This window comes from Silene latifolia, chromosome 1 (assembly GCF_048544455.1).
Source record: "Silene latifolia isolate original U9 population chromosome 1, ASM4854445v1, whole genome shotgun sequence".
NCBI lineage: Eukaryota > Viridiplantae > Streptophyta > Magnoliopsida > Caryophyllales > Caryophyllaceae > Silene > Silene latifolia.
This window is the reverse complement of record NC_133526.1, coordinates 197,897,135-197,921,320: the sequence shown is the minus strand read 5'-3', so window position 1 is coordinate 197,921,320 and position 24,186 is coordinate 197,897,135. Positions and strand designations below refer to the sequence as shown.

General features: G+C 32.5%; 2 protein-coding genes and 1 long non-coding RNA gene across 3 annotated transcripts; all 3 read right to left on the bottom strand.

Annotated features, from left to right (window-relative positions):
- Positions 1-341: 341 nt before the first annotated feature.
- Positions 342-5,183, bottom strand: LOC141621024 (uncharacterized). The gene is made up of 7 exons (XM_074437770.1): positions 3,727-5,183; positions 3,426-3,467; positions 3,123-3,170; positions 1,823-2,688; positions 1,454-1,735; positions 949-1,179; positions 342-839 (listed from the first exon to the last, which is right to left on the bottom strand). Exons 1-7 carry the CDS (start codon positions 5,024-5,026, stop codon positions 549-551), a joined length of 3,060 nt encoding a protein of 1,019 aa, XP_074293871.1. The 5' UTR covers positions 5,027-5,183; the 3' UTR covers positions 342-548.
- A 4,483-nt stretch (positions 5,184-9,666) lies between these two features.
- LOC141616870 (uncharacterized) lies at positions 9,667-13,079 on the bottom strand. The gene is made up of 4 exons (XR_012531063.1): positions 12,559-13,079; positions 12,334-12,410; positions 10,493-10,659; positions 9,667-10,202 (listed from the first exon to the last, which is right to left on the bottom strand). It is a non-coding gene; the product is annotated as an uncharacterized LOC141616870 (long non-coding RNA).
- Positions 13,080-19,770: 6,691 nt separating this feature from the next.
- LOC141590644 (uncharacterized) lies at positions 19,771-21,544 on the bottom strand. Its single transcript, XM_074411218.1, has 5 exons — positions 21,530-21,544; positions 20,879-20,962; positions 20,712-20,786; positions 20,334-20,576; positions 19,771-20,253 (listed from the first exon to the last, which is right to left on the bottom strand). Exons 1-5 carry the CDS (start codon positions 21,542-21,544, stop codon positions 20,173-20,175), a joined length of 498 nt encoding a protein of 165 aa, XP_074267319.1. The 3' UTR covers positions 19,771-20,172.
- Between the last annotated feature and the right edge of the window lie 2,642 nt (positions 21,545-24,186).

Here is a 24,186-nt window from a genome sequence, read left to right as displayed (position 1 = left end):
TAGTGAGTAAGCATTAAATATGTATTTTAATTACCATAATGAGTCAATACATTATGCTGGGCATTATGGTTAGGGGTGTGAAGTGTATGATTTTAGATTGCGGGTTCGATTCCTATCAACTTCTCCTTCTGAATTTTTTTTTTTTTTTTTTTTTCCTGCTAAGTCGCTCAGCCGCACGGCGGTTTGACCTCAAGTCGCTCTCCCGTGAGCGACCTTAATCCCGACCCTAACACCGCCAAAACCAAGCCTACGTGGACCCATTTTTGGTAATTAGTTTCAAAGTCGCCCCATTTTGTTAAAATGTTTGTTATTAAACCCCATTTTGGAAAAAAATTCCCTTATACATTAAATTTCTTCCAAGTACAAAAAAAAATTGTGCCAAATGTAACACAAAGAGTCTAAAAATTGTTCTATAATTTGAGGCATTTACACATAGTTCTATGTCAAAATTGTCCATAAATCTACCAAAATTTGCCTGCTTATCTATCATACAAGCTCCTATATCCCAATTTTAATGGTGAAAGGGGGGAAGTAATCAACAATGTAACTCAAGTTTTAGACTGTTCTGAGTTGTCTTCGGAATCGTCTACAGGTCTCGAGTTCACTGCATCTATTGAGCTTGATGACTCCATATTATCCTCTTCTATTGTTGCTGGTTGTGGTGCGTCATCGACCTCTCCTAACTTATTCTCGCTTTCTATGCTTCGATCACCGGGTTCCAACTTCTTATCGTCGAAAATAGCATGGTTCGTTTGATCATCGACTTCTAACTTCTTATCTTCGAAAATAGCATGGTTGGCTTGATTGTCTTCACTCTTTTCAGACAATGTAGACTTTTCCTAATGATTTATGAGGGTTAGTTAGCAAACCATTACATACTTACAAACGATTCAAAATCAAAACGTAAACAAACAAATGATAACACCGAGTAATCAAAATTAAACTTACGTGAATAACAACATCGTTAGCTGAATTATTTATCAGCTCATCGTCATGCAGGATTTTCTTATCTTCTTTCGAGTTTACGTTACCCCGCTCTTCTAATCTTGATTGCTCAAAGATTTCTTCTAGACAAGTAGTTGAATATGAATCAGGAATGGTTTCCTTCTCTTGGCCTATTTGTTCACCAATGTGGGATTCGGAATCCAGTACATCATTTTCTACTAAGCTTGGTTTATCCTGAAAAACATATCTTCTAAGTATACTCGAATCTTCCAAAATAGTAGCGGAACTAGGGGTTAGCAGCCACAAAAATGGATGAAATCAGATACTATCTAATAAACCTCGTATTCTTTAAACTAGAACCCAGATTCTTTATTACAAAGCTCAGATTCTACATTGTACAACCGGTAGAACTGGTGGTATAATCCATGAATTGTTTTAGTCCGTAACTTAAAATCTCGACTCCTCGGTTGTTGATTGTCCTAGGAGAAGAGAAATATAATATTATTACCTCTATTATCCTTGGTTGATTATCAAGCACTCCAATGTGTATCTCTTGACATGTAGGCTCACTTTCGGGTTGTTCACCCGAAGTCAAGTCCGTCTCTTTTATTGCTCCGATTTCGTTTGTTGCGCTACTTCTAGGATGTGATTTTTCCATCTCTTTACCTTCTCTCGACTCGTCTTTAGCTTCATCCAACTTGAATTCTATAGGTTGTGTCTCATCTTCAAAGGGGTGGTTTTCCGCGCTAACCTCTGCTTCAACCTCTGGCTCCTGCTCTGGCTCTGGCTCCTAATGTTTGTGAATAAAATTTAACCTTAATAATTAACTACTAGCTTAAAAATTAAAATTAACCATTAATAGAGTTTATTAGCTTGCCTCTAATACGGTAGAACCGGTTTGACTAGTAGGAGGTAGATTAGCCAAGTACTCCGCAAGGTGCTCGGTTTTAGCCTGCATTTGCGAGGTTAAACCGTCTGATGAGGATGAGACTGATGATCCAGACTCTATAATTTCCGCGTCTATGCTCCTTTGGTCTCCCGTCATTTGTTTATTACCCTCTTCTGTAATATCCGGTAACTTGAATTTCGAAACAAACTCTCCGTGTCTCAGAGGATGAGGTGAAGCACCCCATAAGTCTTCATCACCGGAGTTTGCGTCTTTATCAACATCACCATCATACACCAAGGATTCTCGATCAGTAGGGGAGCTTGGGTCCAATGTAGCCAATGGAGGCGATCCCGTCTCTGAGACCTCCACTTGCATGTCCGATGCTATTGAGAATGTCGTAGTATGGTGAGGTTTACTACTTGTGTAAAACGATCTTTCTTCCATTTTGGTCGGTGGAGTAGCGTGTGGGATTAAATTCACATTTTTGTTTCCTTTTATTACATTATTACCCATGCTTCTTTGGATTATTAAGCAATTAAGTACCTTTTTAACCGAGTTCCTAAACGCCTCGTTTTTATGAGCATCAATGGCCATCTCTGTTGAAGATGTCGATGATGAAGACGATGATGATGACGATGATGTACTATCTTCATCATCTTCGCGTTGGTTGTTTATTGTATCCATACCGAAAATATTAACTTCTTTGTCTTTAGATTCGAGCTCATTTTTGTTCTTCTTTTCTGATGAATTTATTGAGTCTAATTCTGATGGATCAAAGTTCTTGGCAAATGGATTTTCTAGCTCATGATGATCTTTATTTTGTAGAGGTAAGCTAGTGTCGTCGCTTGATTGAACTAAACGAAAAAAAAAAGTAAATTAAAAATAACTCCCTTTTAAAATCCATTTTTTTAAAATTACTTCCTTATATAATTTTTTCCTAAAATTACTCGCTTAAGATTCACTTTTGTTAAAAATTGCTTCAAAACTTCAATTTAGGTGACTTGTTCCGTATGTTTTGAACTTATTTCTCATTGTTATACCTTTTAAAGTATAAATTGGCTAAGTTACAAACGAAATAAGTTTATAAACATACGGAATAAGTCACCTAAATTAAAGTTTTGAAACAATTTTTGATAAAATTACATCATAAGGAAGTAATTTTAGAAAAAAAATCTCCTGAAAAAAAATAAGTCAAATATAAATAATTATTTATCGAAAAACAAATTGGAATAGGTAAGGAAAAACAAGTACTCCTATGACAAAAAAAAAAGCCGAAAATTGTCATCACCTTTCTCAGGTAAGTCTTGATGATCTGGTGCTTGGTCATCTCTTGTATCTAAAATAAATTAGAAGAAAATTAATGTAAATTAGAAGAAAAATAATGTCAAGTTTGTAAGTTTTTGTATAGTTACTTAGTCAATACTCCATCCGTTCGAGCCAATTTTCATGCGTTTGTTTAATATATGTGAGCTGTATTTTAATCAACATATGAAATTGACTTGAACAACGGAGTATATCACAATTAGTTTGTATCAATCAAATGGTAAAGGTTTTGAAGGATAGCTAGCCGTATAACACCGAAACTCAGTACCTTCTTTAGGATGCCCCTCAAGGATTCCTAGTAAGTTTTCTTCTGCAAGATTTAAGGAACATGAAGAACACATCATTAATTCATTAGCCATATGTACATTAGAAGTAACTTATCTTATGGGGAAAAAAAACAATAAGTCTTTCGTATAACCGTCTAAGATTAATACGATTGTAAACCCAACACATATATGTTGGTCTCTAATGTTCAGTGTATACCTTTGTCTTAACCACTAGGCTGATACGTATTATTTTTTAAAATGTGCGGTCTCAAAGAGTTATATACGAGACTATAACATAATTACCAGATTCCCTTTGAAATCGAGTGAACCGGGGTTTCTCAACTGATTTCGGGTTAGTAAAGAAGCTAGGAAGAGATTTGGCTAAATGATCTTCCATAAGCTCAGACATGAAATTATCAGATTTATTAGAACAATCTTCGGTCAAGAAATCTTTTTGATGATTGTTAAAGAATTCTTCATCAAAGCTACCTCCAGTAAGAATCGGCTTTTCTTCATGAGGATCATAAGGAAGATCAAAAGGATTCTTTATCGAGCGTAAACCGCAAGGTGCAGATCCGGGTTGGTGCTCCATTTCCGTGTCAATAAACCGCGTAACCATAATAGACCCGACTTGATCCATAAGATTCTCATATGGATAATGGTTTCGTCTTGGTTGCATACTTAATAGTTTTCGAGCTCTTCTTTTCGCTATTAAGCTCTCTAATCTTTTGTTCCTTTCTATCTCTGATGATCCAAGATCCATCAAGTTTCTTTGGTCATCCTCTGTCCATTCAATTACCTTGTTTCGAGATTCTCTTGTTTCATGTTCGTCATTCTCGTCTTCCTCTTGTGATTCTGTGTCGGAATGACTTGAGATTCCTGTCGAACTTTTATTTGCTTCCACATTGTCTTTCTTCTCTTCGGAATGACTTGAGATTCCTGTCGAATTTTTATCCGTGGGAAATTCCTCTTTTTTTACTTCGTGAGACGGTCCTTTTAATTTTTTTGATATTTCCGTCTCATTTTCTAAGTTTGAATGACTTGAGATTCTTGTCGAATTTTTATCCTTGGAAAACTCCTCTGCTTTTGCATTTTGAGACGGTCCTTCTAAGTTGGAATGACTTGAGATTCTTGTCGAATTTTTATCCTTGGAAAATTCCTCTGCTTTTGCATTGTGAGACGGTCCTTGTATTTTTGTCGATGTTTCTCTGGAACTTTCACTATCACAAAAATTATCATCTTCGGGTAATGTTCTCTCTAATGTTCTCCTGCTGATTTGAGATGTCAATTGTCGACGACAGCGACGATGATCAATCGACATAGTTCTAAGAACTTCATATTTCTTGTTGTTCTTGGTGTGTTGTTCTTGATTATCTTTTTTTCTAATGTGTTTTCCACCAAGAATAATTGCAATACAAATAATCAAAGGAAAAATATAAAATAATATGTCAAATAAATTTGGAAAAAATATGTATAATAGATAGAAAAATAAAAGAACACCGGAAACAAGAGGATGATCTTTTGCCCATTGATGACAAGTTTTTATTAAATATTTAATCCCTGCATTTATCAAAATTTTAAGATCATTCACATCTATGGCCATTTCAAAGTGCTACAATTATTGTTTCACATAAGGAATACGATATATCACAATGTCGTAAAGAATAATATTGATATTATTATAGGAATAAGATATGCAATTACGCTTTGTGTTTAATTATAATGTGGGGACACTTTGAAAATGTTGAATTTTGTGTTTAACTAATGAAAGAAAATTGAACATAGAGTTAGATGAATTTGCATTAAGGATGTTGAATGTTGATACACTTTGAAAATGAAGATTTTCTTAGAAATTGATCATGAGCAAAATTTGTCAAAGAGGTTATTATTTTTAGATATTCAAATTGTTTGGCTCCTAATTGTATTAAGTCCTTCAATTTAGGTCTTTCATGAACAAAAAGCTTATTGTCTTTCTTGCTATTTTTTTGCAAAGTAATTGTAGATACTTTTTAAAGGTGCATATGTAATGGTACAAATCATATACTCTATAGTATTTTGTTTACTTTATAGGGTACGTCAAATGTTGGTAGTGTATTTAAATACAGAGTATATGTGATCAATAATGTTAGGCTTTGTTTGGCAAAACTACCTGAAAATGTAGCTGAAACCTGAAAAGTTAGCTGAAAACTGAAAAGCTAAGGCTCCGTTTGGTAAAACTAACTGAAAAGTTACCTGAAACCTGAAAAGCTACCTGAAACCTTAAAAGGTAACTGAAAAGATAGCTGAAAATTACGACCTGAAAAGGTACCTGATTTTTATTAAAACTGTTTGGAAGACTAGCTGAAAAGGTAGCTGATATTTGGTCAAATGACGTAAAAGGACATGGCTTATTATTGTTATCATTTATGTTTTTATTATTATTGTTGTGTTATTGTCGTTGGCATTGTTAGTAATTAGAAGAAAATGTAATTTTGTTCACTATAATTGCACAAGTCTTCAACATGCTTCAAAATGACGGAAACAATAATTAAAATATCACGATAACGTAAAAAAAAATGGTATATCATAAAAAATGTATTTTATGGATACGAGGTAAGTTTTCTATTAAACCGTACATAAAAATAGTTAATTAAATTGCACCCTGAATTTAAAGTATTGATATTATCACGGACGCTATTCATTTCCGTAGAAACTCTTTAATTGGGTTTATTTGAGATCATAATACAAAAAATAATAATATTGGAGTAATATATAAAAAGTTGAAGGGTAAAAAAGGTAATCAAAATATTAGAGAATATTATGAAATATGATTAGAGAATATATTATCTTATAGTTAGGTTATATTATTTAACCTAACTATAAGATAATATATTCTCTAATCATATTTCATAATATTCTCTAATACAAAATATAATCAGGTACCTGAAATCTCAAATGCTACCCTAGGTAGCATTTCATTTCAGGTACCTTTTTTTACTATAAAATGCTACTTGCCAAACGCGTTCAAGAAAATAAGCTACCTGAAAGTTTTGTCAAAAAAGCTACTTCGATGAAAAAATGTACCTGAAATGCGCTACCAAACAGAGCCTAACTGAAACCTGAAAATGTAACTGATAAGGTAGCTGAAAATTAGGAGCAGCTAAGATAACTGATTACATAAAAATGTGTTTGGCAAACTAGCTGAAACGGCAGCTGATTTTGGTAAAATGACGTAAAAGGATATGAAAATTATTTAATATTATAGAATAAATGGGTAAAAAATGGAAAATAAGTCATTTCAGGTTCTTGATTTCTCAAATGCTACTGAGGTGACATTTCATTTTCAGTCCTTATTTGACCAATTAAGCTACTTGTCAAACACTTGCAAAAAAATCAGATAGCTGAAATTTTGGTCAAATGAGCTACTTTGGTCAAATAAGTTACCTGAAATGTCGTGCCAAACGGAGCCTTAAGGCTCCGTTTGGTAAAACTAACTGAAAAGCTACCTGAAACCTGAAAAGCTACCTGAAACCTTAAAAGGTAACTGAAAAGATAGCTGAAAATTACGACCTGAAAAGGTACCTGATTTTTATTAAAACTGTTTGGAAGTCTAGCTGAAAAGGTAGCTGATATTTGGTCAAATGACGTAAAAGGACACGGCTTATTATTGTTATCATTTATGTTTTTATTATTATTGTTGTGTTATTGTCGTTGGCATTGTTAGTAATTAGAAGAAAATGTAATTTTGTTCACTATAATTGCACAAGTCTTCAACATGCTTCAAAATGACGGAAACAATAATTAAAATATCACGATAACGTAAAAAAAAAATATCAAACGGTATATCATAAAAAATGTATTTTATGGATACGAAGTAAGTTTTCTATTAAACCATACATAAAAATAGTTAATTAAATTGCACCCTGAATTTAAAGTATTGATATTATCACGGACGCTATTCTATTCCGTAGAAACTCTTTAATTGGGTTTATTTGAGATCATAATATAAAAAATAATAATATTGGAGTAATATATAAAAAGTTGAAGGGTAAAAAAGGTAATCAAAATATTAGAGAATATTATGAAATATGATTAGAGAATATATTATCTTATAGTTAGGTTATATTATTTAACCTAACTATAAGATAATATATTCTCTAATCATATTTCATAATATTCTCTAATACAAAATATAATCAGGTACCTGAAATCTCAAATGCTACCCTAGTTAGCATTTCATTTCAGGTACCTTTTTTTTATTATAAAATGCTATTTGCCAAACGCGTTCAAGAAAATAAGCTACCTGAAAGTTTTGTCAAAAAAGCTACTTCGATGAAAAAATGTACGAAATGCGCTACCAAACAGAGCCTAATCAAACACGAAAATGTAATCGATAAGGTAGGCTGAAAATTAGGAGCAGCTAAGATAACTGATTACATAAAAATGTGTTTGGCAAACTAAATTAAACAATGGTGATTTTGGTAAAATGACGTAAAAGGATATGGAAATTATTTAATATTATAGAATAAATGGGTAAAAAATGGAAAATAAGTCATTTCAGGTTTTTGATTTCTCAAATGCTACTTGTGGTGGCGTTTCATTTCAGGTACCTTATTTGACCAATAAAGCTACTTGTCAAACACTTGCAAAAAAATCAGATAGCTGAAATTTTGGTCAAATGAGCTACTTTGGTCAAATAAGTTACTGAAATGTCGTGTAAAAACAGAGCCTTAAGGCTCAGTTTGGTAAAACTAATCGAAAAGCTACGAAACCCGAAAAGCTACCCAAACCTTAAAAGGTAATCGAAAAGATAGTGAAAATTACGACTGAAAAGGTACTGATTTTTATTAAAACTGTTTGGAAGACTGGCTGAAAAGGTAGCTGATATTTGGTCAAATGACGTAAAAGGACATGGCTTATTATTGTTATCATTTATGTTTTTATTATTATTGTTGTGTTATTGTCGTTGCCATTGTTAGTAATTAGAAGAAAACTAGTTTCGGGACCCGTGGAAATCCCGGGTTTTTTTGTTAATAGTTTCTCGGTTGGTTTCGGCTTCATTTTGTTTTGTATTGAGTCGTTTTTGGTGTGGAATTTATGTTTGCGGGTTCATATTGGTGCGCTGTATACGGTTTCATGACGGTATTAGCTTATTAATTTTTAGAAAAATGAGAAAATAGGAAAAAAATGTTAACAAATCAAATAGTTGTGTGACACGATACACCCCACACCGCCCAAGAATCGCGTAACATTGTAGATCCCCAATTCCTCCTTCATTTTGAAATCAGATCTCAGATTTTGAAGCCCAAAACGATGGATTTTCGCCAAACAAAATGATCAATCGTGTATTCGTTATAGTTGCTGTCGAAAATCATTCAGTTTTTGTAGAAATTGGGGAAATTAGGTCTAGGTCAACATGTTTATTGATTCGAATTTGGGAGGAGCAGGTTTGCCACAACTCGATGAATCAGCAGCAAATGAATCCTGAGGGAATCGGAGTTCCGACAGTGGAGAGATACGCGGCCGAGGTTGCAAAACGAACCCTATTAGTGACGGAGGCGATGATGAGAAGCATGTATGTTGTTAGTAAGGCGACATACAAAAGAAATCAGCATAAGGTCTACATTTCAATTGATTCGGATTTGAGTTGCTGTAGTCCAATTAGTTGAAGAATCAGAAAGGAATGAAAGTTCAGTAACTCGTAGTTCCGACAGTCGTGCAGGACATGTCCGAGTATGCAAAAGAACCCCGGTTAGTGGGCCAATCTATGATGAAGAGCATGTATGATGTTACTAAATGCAATTGAAATGTAATTAGCTGATGGCTGAGTAGAGATTTTAAAATTTTCCGGTCTACAAATGTGTGCGCCACAGTGAACTGCTAAACCTACAATTTCCCAAACTACTGCATTAAAGTTTTGAATCTCCCACAAAATAACCAAGAGAAGTTTATTAAACTTTACTCCTTATTTTGAAAACTGTGTAATTTGCAACTCTAGCTGAAAGTATCAATGTTGCAGCTGCTGATTTGATCCTAAAGTTACTATTAATAAAGCATCCCGTATGTCCATTAACATAGGACACACTGACTGTATATGTAAATTACCTACAGATAAAACAAATGTCTATGGAGTACTATTCTGGGTAGAAACCAAATTTTGAACCCAATTATACATGGGTAGATTGTCAGCTGAAAGTAATGGGGAAGTGGATAACCAAACAAACCAAATATGACTACTAAGTCCGATTATGGCAAAAACTCAAAACTATTTCTCCAAAATAAGTAAAAAATCTGTATTTCAAAAATGGATATCGGGAGCTTATGGCTTCCCATGGTACCCATATATTCCCACTACTGGTGATACATTGCAGGCAGCTAATGCCAAATAGAAGAGTTGGATTAAAAATTGAGGAATAAAATAATGTTAGACATCGTTTCAGATCCTACGAAATTCGTATAAAAAAAACACTATTTTAAAATGTAGCCAAGTGATGCTGTGCTCCGACGCGTAATGAAATTCTTCGACGTAGCTGAGTGAGTATGCTCTTGACAGATGCAACATAATGCACAAAAACCTTCTTGGTTTCATATCTGATCTTCACACCAGACCAAAGTAACAACGATCCCTGGGGTATCCATTCGGGGACATTCGATAAAGTTGCTTTACTGCTTTGAGCAAACCCAGTAGCCATTTCCAAATACATCGTGGTTAAGACAGTTTTAAACATTTCTATTAGGAACTTGCCGTAGTGGAAGCTAGCAAACTGATCTTCTTTGAAAACCATTTCCGCATGGTAAACCTGCGAGATATAGCATCATAAGCGTTAATTAATGTAATACATCTTAAGTTCACGGAGGTTGTTTTTTTCAGCAGCACGACTACGCATGATTGTTAGTGCAAGTGTGCACTAACATAAAGTAACTCGTAAATCGAGTGGAGCCGGGGCAAGGACAACGGAAAAGGGTGAGAATAAGATGTGTTCTGAAAATTGTTTCCTGTGTGGTTGAATGTCCGATGTCAAAGAAACAGGTAGCACAGAAAAGCAGATGCTATCAGAATTAAGACATATGATAAGACTTAGAAACTAACCGTCACATGGAACGGCTCCATGTACAGGCTGCCAGCATGTGGTGGAGGATCAAAAGCCTTGTCCAGTGATGGTCCAGCACCTAGCTTCTTACCCAAATGGCAATCATATATGGACACGAGACAGGTAACATGGGTTGTAGCATCCGGGAAATCGAAAGGCAATGCACCTGAAAAAAGACAGTGTAATGTTAAACACCACTAATGTGGAAACATAGAATAATTAGACATTAGTCACTAAATTAATAACTCGGTACGTATAAAAATTATCACAAGCAGCTTATTTCTACGGCTACATGCTACATCTGTATGGGTATTAATCTATAAAAAATCTCGTTCTTTATTTATTTTGCCAAGTTTACAAACGAAATCAACTCTTCATCAGTTCCTATGGGTGGGATTCGAGACTGAAATCTGGCCAAACATTAGCATACTTTCCCTAAATATACCATCAACTCCCAGAACTAAGCTGCCATATGCTGAACTTTATGGAGTAATATTTAAAGCTGAAGTTTCTCTTTAGGGTGGGCTGTTTTTCTAGCTTTTTTGTTGCTAAAAAGCAGCTGGTAGCAGGTTCTCCACTGATAGTTCTATACTTCCATTACATTTGTTCTGCTCTGTAATTTAGTGGTCTTCCCTACTTTGGGCATTTGGATTAAATCTGAACCTTTTTTTATACATCATTAGCGTAAGTCAAATTAAAAGTAGCACAATATTATGCAACTTAAATTATAAAAAGCAGTTTACATGTCAATATCATAGACGAAACAAAGGAAGTCAGAGTACAAACACGTGGGGAGTTTGAATGAGGAATCCGGTACTATTGGAGCTATAAAAACGACAAAAAAGCAGAAAATATGTGGAAACATCAGAATAGCGGTACCTTATTTTTTATCCCCGAATACAAAACCAACAAAAGCCGAAATAATAAAAAACGACTATAAAACACTTAATATGTGGAGACGTCAGAATAGCGGTACCTTAATTTTTCTCGGAATCCAAATCCAACAAAAGTCGGAATTATTAGCTACAATTTTTGACAGGCTGATTCTGTCTGCATTTGTTCTAAATCTGGATTTGCGGATAAATTTTGTCCCTCTCAAATGTGCGGGTAATTCATCTTTTGTATGTACCAAAAAAAAAACATAAGATTTTATTGATCTTTTACGTAACTACACTGGCAACGTTATGCATATTTTCGCAAGGAGGAACTGCAAGTACTTGAAAGAACGAAGCAACAGCAAAAGAATTCATCGTCTTATATCGCTCCACATCTGTGTTCAACATTACAACTTTAGAAAAGATAGGCTTTCCCCTGCCGTTGTTCATCAAGTAAGGAATGAGATACAAAAGCATTCCTGATTGAGCTTGATTATTATGTCACATAGGTAGATATAGAGGCATAGAGGAAAGGTGGGAGATTTTTTTTTTTTTTTTTACGATAGAATTGCTTGGTTATTCATTCCTCTACAAAGAGGTATTTATACAATTATAATTTCATAACCTAAAGTATATTAAGGGCCTCTTATTTAAGACTACTCATTACTAAACTAAATATTAGGAATTATGGGTCATAATTCCCCATTAATTCCTGATATTGGTTCTTGAGAGTTACTTGGATAGAATAAGCGTCCTTTTATAGGTAGCGTTAGTCAAATTTAGAGTAACACAAAAATTAAAATATCAAAATTATTAAAACCGGTTTACATGTCAATATCATAGACGAAACAATGGAAAAAAGTGTACTAACCCGCTGCAATTTTGGAAAGAAAAATCCGGTACAATTGAACCTTCAAAAAAGACTATAAAACATAAAATATGTGAAAACATCAGAATAGCGGTACCTTTGGATTTTTTCCCGGAAACCCAATCCAACAGTATTCGAAATTATTGCCTTTAGTTGTTCTCAAGCAGATTCTGACTGAAATTAGAGGCACAGCAACAAATTAAAGCGATTCACAATAACAAAGTGAGAGCAAACAGTAGGGAGCACGAAGGGAATCCGTGAAATTGTATACATATATGAAACAGACCACAGATCGTGTGTTGCAACTGGTGGATAAACATACCTGTGGGATATAATATGAACCAAATTCACAATTTCTACGAGTAGTAACCCGTTCCCCAGAAAGATTCGAATAACAACGGAGGGATATACAAAGCTGTCCACAATCACAGATCGTAATTCAACCAAAAATGGTTTGTTGTTCCATTGCGATTCCGCCTGAGAACGTGATAAGACGTTGTTGGTTTCGAAGTAATATTTGATTTAGGCTTCAATACGGAGATGAATATGAATGAATTTTAATATAGAATGGATGAAATTTGGGGGATTATGTTGTAATTTGATGGTCAATAATGGCTATTTCAGTTACGGACAGAGGTAAACGAAGAGGGTTAAGATTAAGAGTCGATTTTTTGTACTGTTTTATGCAATCAATAGGAGCTTTCAATGGAGTAAACCGTCTGAGCTGAGGAGGAAGATGAAGGAACAGAGGTACAAAGTTTGGGTAGCTTTAGTGAGGCGTTTAGTTGATTAATTATGCTGCATTTTCTTAAGAGATAGGAAACATAGGTTGACATTTGACGTGGAAAACACGTGGGAAGTAGAAGTCCAGGTGGCTTTTTCCAATCCAACGTGGATTTGTCCGCTTGGCGTTTAGTAGCCATTTTAGAGGAGGCTTTTAATTATATTTATAGATGTAATTTTGTTCACTATAATTGCACAAGTCTTCAACATGCTTCAAAATGACGGAAACAATAATTAAAATATCACGATAACGTAAAAAAAAAAAATATCAAACGGTATATCATAATAAATGTATTTTATGGATACGAAGTAAGTTTTCTATTAAACCGTACATAAAAATAGTTAATTAAATTGCACCCTGAATTTAAAGTATTGATATTATCACGGACGCTATTCATTTCCGTAGAAACTCTTTAATTGGGTTTATTTGAGATCATAATACAAAAAATAATAATATTGGAGTAATATATAAAAAGTTGAAGGGTAAAAAAGGTAATCAAAATATTAGAGAATATTATGAAATATGATTAGAGAATATATTATCTTATAGTTAGGTTATATTATTTAACCTAACTATAAGATAATATATTCTCTAATCATATTTCATAATATTCTCTAATACAAAATATAATCAGGTACCTGAAATCTCAAATGCTACCCTAGGTAGCATTTCATTCAGTACCTTTTTTACTATAAAATGCTACTTGCCAAACGCGTTCAAGAAAATAAGCTACCCGAAAGTTTTGTCAAAAAAGCTACTTGATGAAAAAATGTACACGAAATGCGCTACCAAACAGAGCCTAATCAAAACTCGAAAATGTAAATCGATAAGGTAGCTGAAAATTAGGAGCAGCTAAGATAACTGATTACATAAAAATGTGTTTGGCAAACTAGCTTAAACGACAGCTGATTTTGGTAAAATGACGTAAAAGGATATGGAAATTATTTAATATTATAGAATAAATGGGTAAAAAATGGAAAATAAGTCATTTCAGGTTCTTGATTTCTCAAATGCTACTTGAGGTGACATTTCATTTCAGGTACCTTATTTGACCAATTAAGCTACTTGTCAAACACTTGCAAAAAAATCAGATAGCTGAAATTTTGGTCAAATGAGCTACTTTGGTCAAATAAGTTACCTGAAATGTCGTGCCAAACGGAGTCCTAAGGCTCCGTTTGGTAAAACTAACTGAAAAGCTACCTGAAACCTGAAAAGCTACCTGAAACCGTAAAAGGTAACTGAAATGATAGCTGAAAATTACGACCTGAAAAGGTACCTGATTTTTATTAAAACTGTTTGGAAGACTTGCTGAAAAGGTAGCTGATATTTGGTCAAATGACGTAAAAGGACATGACTTATTATTGTTATCATTTATGTTTTTATTATTATTGTTGTGTTATTGTCGTTGGCATTGTTAGTAATTAGAAGAAAATGTAATTTTGTTCACTATAATTGCACAAGTCTTCAACATGCTTCAAAATGACGGAAACAATAATTAAAATATCACGATAACGTAAAAAAAAAAAATATCAAACGGTATATCATAATAAATGTATTTTATGGATACGAAGTAAGTTTTCTATTAAACCGTACATAAAAATAGTTAATTAAATTGCACCCTGAATTTAAAGTATTGATATTATCACGGACGCTATTCATTTCCGTAGAAACTCTTTAATTGGGTTTATTTGAGATCATAATACAAAAAATAATAATATTGGAGTAATATATAAAAAGTTGAAGGGTAAAAAAGGTAATCAAAATATTAGAGAATATTATGAAATATGATTAGAGAATATATTATCTTATAGTTAGGTTATATTATTTAACCTAACTATAAGATAATATATTCTCTAATCATATTTCATAATATTCTCTAATACAAAATATAATCAGGTACCTGAAATCTCAAATGCTACCCTAGGTAGCATTTCATTTCAGGTACCTTTTTTTTACTATAAAATGCTACTTGCCAAACGCGTTCAAGAAAATAAGCTACCTGAAAGTTTTGTCAAAAAAGCTACTTCGATGAAAAAATGTACCTGAAATGCGCTACCAAACAGAGCCTAACTGAAACCTGAAAATGTAACTGATAAGGTAGCTGAAAATTAGGAGCAGCTAAGATAACTGATTACATAAAAATGTGTTTGGCAAACTAGCTGAAACGGCAGCTGATTTTGGTAAAATGACGTAAAAGGATATGGAAATTATTTAATATTATAGAATAAATGGGTAAAAAATGGAAAATAAGTCATTTCAGGTTCTTGATTTCTCAAATGCTACTTGAGGTGACATTTCATTTCAGGTACCTTATTTGACCAATTAAGCTACTTGTCAAACACTTGCAAAAAAATCAGATAGCTGAAATTTTGGTCAAATGAGCTACTTTGGTCAAATAAGTTACCTGAAATGTCGTGCCAAACGGCTCCGTTTGGTAAAACTAAATGAAAAGCTACCTGAAACCTGAGAAGTTACCTGAAACCTTAAAAGGTAACTGAAAAGATAGCTGAAAATTATGACCTGAAAAGGTACCTGATTTTTATTAAAACTGTTTAGAAGACTAGCTGAAAAGGTAGCTGATATTTGGTCAAATGACGTAAAAGGACATGGCTTATTATTGTTATCATTTATGTTTTTATTATTATTGTTGTGTTATTGTCGTTGGCATTGTTAGTAATTAGAAGAAAATGTAATTTTGTTCACAATAATTGCACAAGTCTTCAACATGCTTCAAAATGACGGAAACAATAATTAAAATATCACGATAACGTAAAAAAAAAATATCAAACGGTATATCATAAAAAATGTATTTTATGGATACGAAGTAAGTTTTCTATTAAACCATACATAAAAATAGTTAATTAAATTGCACCCTGAATTTAAAGTATTGATATTATCACGGACGCTATTCATTTCCGTAGAAACTCTTTAATTGGGTTTATTTGAGATCATAATATAAAAAATAATAATATTGGAGTAATATATAAAAAGTTGAAGGGTAAAAAAGGTAATCAAAATATTAGAGAATATTATGAAATATGATTAGAGAATATATTATCTTATAGTTAGGTTATATTATTTAACCTAACTATAAGATAATATATTCTCTAATCATATTTCATAATATTCTCTAATACAAAATATAATCAGGTACCTGAAATCTCAAATGATACCCTAGGTAGCATTTCTTTTCAGGTACCTTTTTTTACTATAAAATGCTACTTGCCAAACGCGTTCAAGAAAATAAGCTACCTGAAAGTTTTGTCAAAAAAGCTACTTCGATGAAAAAATGTACCTGAAATGCGCTACCAAACAGAGCCTAACTGAAACCTGAAAATGTAACTGATAAGGTAGCTGAAAATTAGGAGCAGCTAAGATAACTGATTACATAAAAATGTGTTTGGCAAACTAGCTGAAACGGCAGCTGATTTTAGTAAAATGACGTAAAAGGATATGAAAATTATTTAATATTATAGAATAAATGGGTAAAAAATGGAAAATAAGTCATTTCAGGTTCTTGATTTCACAAATGCTACTTGAGGTGGCATTTCATTTCAGGTACCTTATTTGACCAATTAAGCTACTTGTCAAACACTTGCAAGAAAATCAGGTAGCTGAAATTTTGGTCAAATGAGCTACTTTGGTCAAATAAGTTACCTGAAATGTCGTGCCAAACGGAGCCTTAGTGCTTATAGTAACTAAATACGGAGAATGTTATGTGAACATGTTTTTTAAAATGTACATGTAATTTTGAAAAACATTTTATATCTAGCTTTTTTTTCCATTTAGCAAAATTATGTGTGTGCTTGACTTAACTTTTAAAAGTGTTCTTAGACTAAAACATTTTTTTTGGCCAAACACATCATTATTTAAAACTTTTAAAAACTTCTAAAAAGCCAAAAATTCATTTTTTTGCTCATAAAAATAAAAGTACTAATTATGTGTTTATGCTTTTGAAACACCCTTCTAGAAACCTAAGCTTGAAAAAAAAACTCATTTTCAACAAGTTAGGCAAAACACAAAAATTGCTCATACCTAGCTTGTCCAAATTCATTTTATGTGATTATATTTACTTATTAAGTAAATCAGACTACCACTTATATATACGAAAAACTAGCTTAGTACCCGTGCAAAGTTGCACGGGCATGCATAAAAAGGTATATAGATGACCTTTTAAAAAATTATTGTTAAAAATATTGCATTAGTTAAAATGTACAATATCTCGTATAAGGAGTTTACTCCGTCCATTATAGGGAACAAAGAAAAAAAAATATCAGTTGATTAAGTTAACAGCTTGTCTAATTGAAGACATACACTATTCATCACAAGCTGAAAGTAGATAGTGTCTCTCACATCACAAGTGGAGGGCAAGTGAGGTGCTCCATTTAATTCCCAATTGATTTGCCACTTGCATATTATGAGAGGGGTATTATTCATCTTCAGCTTGTGACGGATAATGTCCGTCTTCAATGAGAATTTGTGTTAAGTTAAATTGTACAATATCACACTTGTCTCGCATAAAAATTTACAAATAATAACACTATTATTACAGCAATACCCTTATTTTTCGGTCACATTTGATTCTCACCTTCATAGTTATTTCTTTAGGTTGGAATCAAGTAGAAACTTTGCAGTTATCATGCCTTCACATTAACGAACAGTTTTAATGGTAATCACTCCAATGCTCTTGACAACCTTCACTTCCAGATTTGAATTTCTTTACAACTTGATAACTTTATCGAGGCTGCAAAATTAACACAAGAAAAATAAAATAAAAATGATTACGACTTAGGTGACTATATGGCAAATCTAATAAAAACTGTTTACTTTAGGATAAATAACAATGTCCAAGGAAAATTGATTATTCTATTAGTAAAACACCAAAGTGACTAAGCGGAAATATTACGGAGTATAGTTTTAGAGTAAGAGACTATAATAGTATAGGCAGTGGTAATGCAGTGTAACTAACTCTTAATTCCAAGTCCTATATATCTTACATCATGTAAATGCATATAAATCATGTGCTTTTTTTGTTTTGAAATAGAGCTAGTTGCTCAAACTCAAATAATGGAATGTGTATTAACTTTTGCCAACGATTACTCTTAGATTGGAATACAAAAAATGGAAAAGGTCACTCAAATACTCCAAATTTGAATAGTTAATTAATCATTAGATTGATAGTTTCTACTCGAATCAACTAATTGAAGGCTTGAAGTTTGTGTACAAGGTAAATAGGTAGATCGTCAATACACAAAGGCATAAACTCCATGCAAGTTCAAGAAAGTTTGCTTATTGAAATTTTTGAGATCTAAAACAAAAGCAAAACACATAAATACTTGAACAAAATAATAATATAAGAAAAGAAAGAAAGCACGGACATACATAAAAAAATATACAAAATATATAATCTTTTATTATTTTAAATGTACAACATCTGATATAAACAATAAAAATTAATGATTTGTAATGATAATCTCCTGCCATATGTACAACTTTTTATGACACTCATTTTAAGGCCATATTCTTTTGGACTTAATTTCAACTTATTTAGTTAAATTCTACTCAATTCAATTTAGTTTAGCTTCATTTACTTCACTCCAGTTAAGTTTCATTAAGTTACTAACTGAAAAGTAAATAAAAAAAGCCTTTTTAGATCCAACATTCTACATTATCCTAAAGACATCATCAAATTTGTTTTTAGTGTTGAACTTCATACTACTGTACTCAAACTCATAAACAATATTGAAAATAAAATCTGACTCATGCAATACTTAGCTTGAACATAATGGTATAGCAAAACATCTTTACGATATTTAAGAAGAGAAGACAAATAAGAGAAAAATCAAAAAGAACGATTTGCAGGTTTTACAGAGAAGTGCGTGCCTTGTTCCCCAGTGACATTGAAAAAATAGCAAGGCAGATGCATAAAGCAAGCAAATGCAACAACATTAAGCTTTTAAGATCAATTAGCAACCATATGAAACCTTGAGGGATAACTACCCTTAACCCTAAACTAAACACCTTAACTATGTGTCTTCATCAAACGACATGAGCAAGTATAAGTTATCTTAGATCATGGACATAAGAGTATTTCACCGGTCAAAAATTCAAACCAAACCCACGCCAAGATTTATGATTCATGTGAGAATGGTTAATTAGAACACTAATTACACAACATAGAATCAATATAATAGCGAAACAAAGATGGTAATTTTATTCTATTAGCAACCAATATTACAGATATATATTTAACGTGTAACGTATACTTGAATGGGAAGTGCTATTTAAAATGGCCACTATAATATTTTTTTTAAAAGAGAAGTGAGAACAATAGGAAGAACGTTCAACTTTAGGATGTTTACTCGGTTTGATAGGAAGAAGTAGTTAGATGTAATGAAATCAACTGCAATTACGATAATAATAAAATAATAGCCTGAAAATTGAAAAGACTGAAGAACCAACCACTACTTAGGCAAGGCAATGAGGAAATAAGCAACCAAAGTGACTGCAAATGCCCAAATGGGTGGAAAAACAATAAAACATACAGAAAAGTGGAGAATTTAACTGTAATCATCTACTTGTACAGTTGTACTCAAGAGAATAACCAATTGCAAGCAAATTAGGCTCATATGAAACTCATAGACTATTAGTTGAGTAATTGCCTTGAAGATTAGACCTTGAGTCAAGCTAATACGAAATTTGAATGATGGTTCTAAAAGTAGATAAAACATGTCAGATCACTTTATTACGGTTAGAAACTTGGTTAGAGGAAAATATTAGAACCCTGACATATGATGTTATTTATATTAAAAAGGACGATTTGCATACTACTACCTATTAAAGTCTGAAATTTTCAAAATACTACCTAATAAGTCTATTTCTGCAAAATACCACCCAAAACACTACAACTAAATATATTATACTACTTTTTTGACGGAAAGTACGAATTTGGTACGAATAAGTTGCCGGAGCATGTAAAATGACAACTCTACCCTTACTTAACACACTCCCCCAATTACCCACCTCACACTCCCCTAACTTTCTAATTTCACCCTAACTCTTCAAATTACTGTAAACCACAACCATCACCATTGTTCTTCGTCTTCTTCGTCTTCATCATCCTGGATAGCAGCTTCTGATCATACATTCAGGTCAGTTACTTTTATTTTTGTCTTGTTTATCTTGTTCGTCTTCACATTGTTCTTCGTCTTCACATTGTTCATAAAACCGTAACTGCATAATCATTTTGGGGGTTTTTCTGGGTTATTGATTAAAAGCTTAAAATTCCGTGATTAATTAAAGTTGATGTTTACATTGTTCATCAGCAAGTCATTGATAACATCTCTTTGCCATGGTGTTTGTCCATTGTCGTACCAGTTGAAGTATGAACAACCTCGTCTACCAGTTGAATGGTCGTAGTCCTTACACGCCAGGAACCTTCTCCCTGGATTTTGTGTAGTCCACGCCTTCACCAAAGCAACAGACTTGCCACAGTGACATGTCAATGAACTTGAGCCATGTGAGTGAGAGTTTCTTGAAGACATCAAATTCCAGATCTACTCCAACAAAACCCAGAAAAAATCAGAAAAAAAAAGTACCCGATTAATTGTTGAGAAAGGAGCAGAATAATGGCAGAGAAGAGGGAGACTAATTAATGGAAATAAGTGTAAAGTTTAAGAGATAAAACTTACCTTTAATGGAGGAGAGAAGAAATGAATTGAAGAAGAAGAAGAAGCTGTTAATGGAGGGTGAGTAAAGAAAAGAAGCTGATAATGGATATATGGGTGAATTAGAGAAGGGTAATATGGGTATAAAGGATAAGTAAAGAAAAGAAAAATTGAAAGAAATACAATCTTACCTGAGATTGGACGAATTTGTTGCGTTTTCCGTCAATTAGGTAGTAGTCTGAGTTTATTTGCAGTTTAATAGGTAGTAGTTTGCACTTTTGAACATAATATGTAGTAAAATAAAAATTTCGAACTTTAATAGGTAGTATTTTGCCATTTTTCCTATTAAAAATGAGTAAACATTTTTTTCATGAACTATCTGTTATTGGTTGAGACGGTTCAATGTTCCACTTTTCTTTCAATCTTGTTAACTCTGAATCATTAATTTTTTTTCTTCAAATTATTTATTATACTCGTTAAAAAACCATACACAGTCTCGAGGAATAATTTTCGTTTGACCTTTCTAGTGTAATCGTACAGTAGATATGCCAGCACACTTTTTAAATTACTTATTCGTTTATAAAAAAATCTACTCTTCCCACCAAATTATTTCAAATCTAGTGTAATCTCAGTAGCAGCCATGAGAATGTAAAAACTGAGATGAAATACTTAGCTTCTGTGTGATAGACAAAAAAAAAAATGGAACTACAATAATAAAAATGTACATCAAATGTGTAAGGTACAAAAGAAAAACATGTGTAAGTTCATGGAGGATAACCATGTGTAAGAATTGAACATTAATTCAAAGATGACTCATACCAATATAATACATAAATTTATACACAGAAAGACGACATTAATTCAAAGTTATAGTGCAATATGATATTCATCTTAAGCATAAAAAGCCGCCACATATGAAAATCGTGATAAGGACTCCGATCAAAGATGAAACTAATTGAATAGGCATGGAGGCTAGAGTAGATTACCGACAAAGGAGAGTTCCTAAATGTTAATTCCATAGGCAGAGAGGAGAGTGAGAAAGATGGGCTACGCCGCGCCGCTGCGATGAAGAAGTCATAAAATTGATTAGACTAACTCAAGCCATATAATCACATATACTCCGTAGGAAAAAAAAGATTAATGGCAGTCATCGTTCACTATCCTTCTTATATTTCACAACAATCAGGCAAATTATGAGCAAATTAACAATTAGTAGCAGAATATATATAAACTATTATCTACTCCGCATAAGAGATTAGCGATCCAGATGATGGGGAGATAGAATATGAAGAGGGATAGAAACAACTGAATGGTGTGTAAGGGAGAAGAGGGAGCGGTAATAGCAGGATAATAATAAGGAAAAAACTTAAGCGTCGTATCTCAATTAGGGCTAGGAGGAATGTTCAGTAAAAAAAATACGGAGCATGTTTTTAGGGTTTTGTGTAGAAGGAAGCGAGTTCATGAGCGATGACGGCATATTAGTCGTAGATAAAAAATGTTTTTAGGGTTGTGTGGAATGAGCGGGAAAAAATTTAATGAGGAGCTGACACGTGTCCAGTATGACGTGTAATGGTTATTCTTTTATAGTTTAGATATAGATAGATAGGTTTTTCCATGAATTGCAAACATGAATTAAGATTGTTTGGTTACTAAAATGCATGTATCACTAAGATGAATTATCAGTCTATACATGAAATATTTTGTATATTTATCTGTTATGCAAATTACTTAGTTTAATTTAGTATGTAGTAATAACTAGTGAGCAGTGAGTCAATTGGAAAAAAAATCAGGGTAAAATGATTTGCTATTTTACATACAAATTTTACTTTTATGACTTTTACTGTATAATTTTACTCTTGATTTATTCTCATCTTCTCAATAGACAAATATTTTTTTTTATAAAAAGTATTACACATAATTAATTAACTTCTTATGGCCACATGCATTAGCCTCATTTTAATCTACAAAATACTAGAAATAGTATATAAGTACTCCATCATATATTCATATCATTCGCACGAAAAAAAAATCATATATTATATTGCAATGAATAATGATAGGGCGTCACCACTAGGTGATACTAATGCAAGTTCGGTATCATTTTTTGCAACTTCGGTATCACTTTATGGCGCTAAAAAAATCATATATTCGGATCACAATGAATAATGATAGGGCAGCACCACTAGGTGATACCAATGCAAGTTTGGTATCATTTTTTTGCCACTTGGGTATCATTTTATGGCGCTATTTCATTTTTTTCTTCGTTAATTAATTTATATTATTATGTCTAGTGTCTAATATTATGCTCTCAAACTCTCATCTTGGGTTATCAAACCATCCCCCTACTACTAAGAGAATAAAAATTTTCTTAGTTTTCCCGCCTAAAGATACTTCTTCTTAATTGTGCCTATTTCTCTGGATACTACTAACATAACAAGATTTGATGGATTGTAAATTGTGGACTTTATGCGTAGCCCATTTTTTCTATCTCATCTATCAAAGTAAAAATTATTAATAGCCCATAATTTTGGGCTTTACATGTCATATTATAAGGTAGATGAATGAACTTGATTTCGTATAAATTTATATTATATTTATATGTTACCTCTTTTGTAAAAAATCATCAGTTATTTATTATGTAAATTTTTGTATTAGTAATATGGACTATTTTTTTGAAGGATGTAAAAACACTTATGTATTTTCTATTAGAAATAAAAAAGTGAAAACATTATTTTAATAATTCGTAAATCGTCTTTTTTCGACGCGAGGAATAGTTTTTACTGCTTTTCGTTTTAAGGTCAATACACGTTTTAATAAAGTTATACAACTAACTTAATAATTGTACTATTAATGTTATCAATTAGTTGCATGTAACGGTATAAAATTATTGTGTTATTTTTAATAGTAAAAAAATAACTCAACTTAAAATGTCTTCTTATGGTAGTAAACTTTTTTTTCAACCTCTTATTAATATTATATTTAGTAGATTATAACATTAAATTAAAAGTAAACTTCATTTATGCAAATAATTTAATTGATAATACTCCCTCCATACCAGACCAATGGTAATATTGACTTTTTGGCACTATTCATGGTCGTAGGTAATCTTCGATATTATTCTTAATCTATAAGAGAAATCAAATTTTTATAATTTTTAATAATGTGTAACTAAAAATATTCACGTTGCAAAACGTGTCTCGATAAGTGTGAAAAAGTCAATGCTATCATAGGTGTGGTATGGAGGGAGTATCTCTTTATAAAATAAATCTAAAAAGTACCGTGCTATAGCACGGGAACTACACTAGTTAAGATTAAAATGCTAAGGAAACACAAATTAAAGGGAAGAGAGCCAAATATAGGGTAAAATTACAGGTAATACAATGGAAAAAAAAACCAATGAAATTAAGTTTACAGCTATTTACCATGCATGGTTAAATAACAATCACCCAAATTATAGCATGCATCAAAGTATATAAATAGAGAAAACAAGGGAAATAAT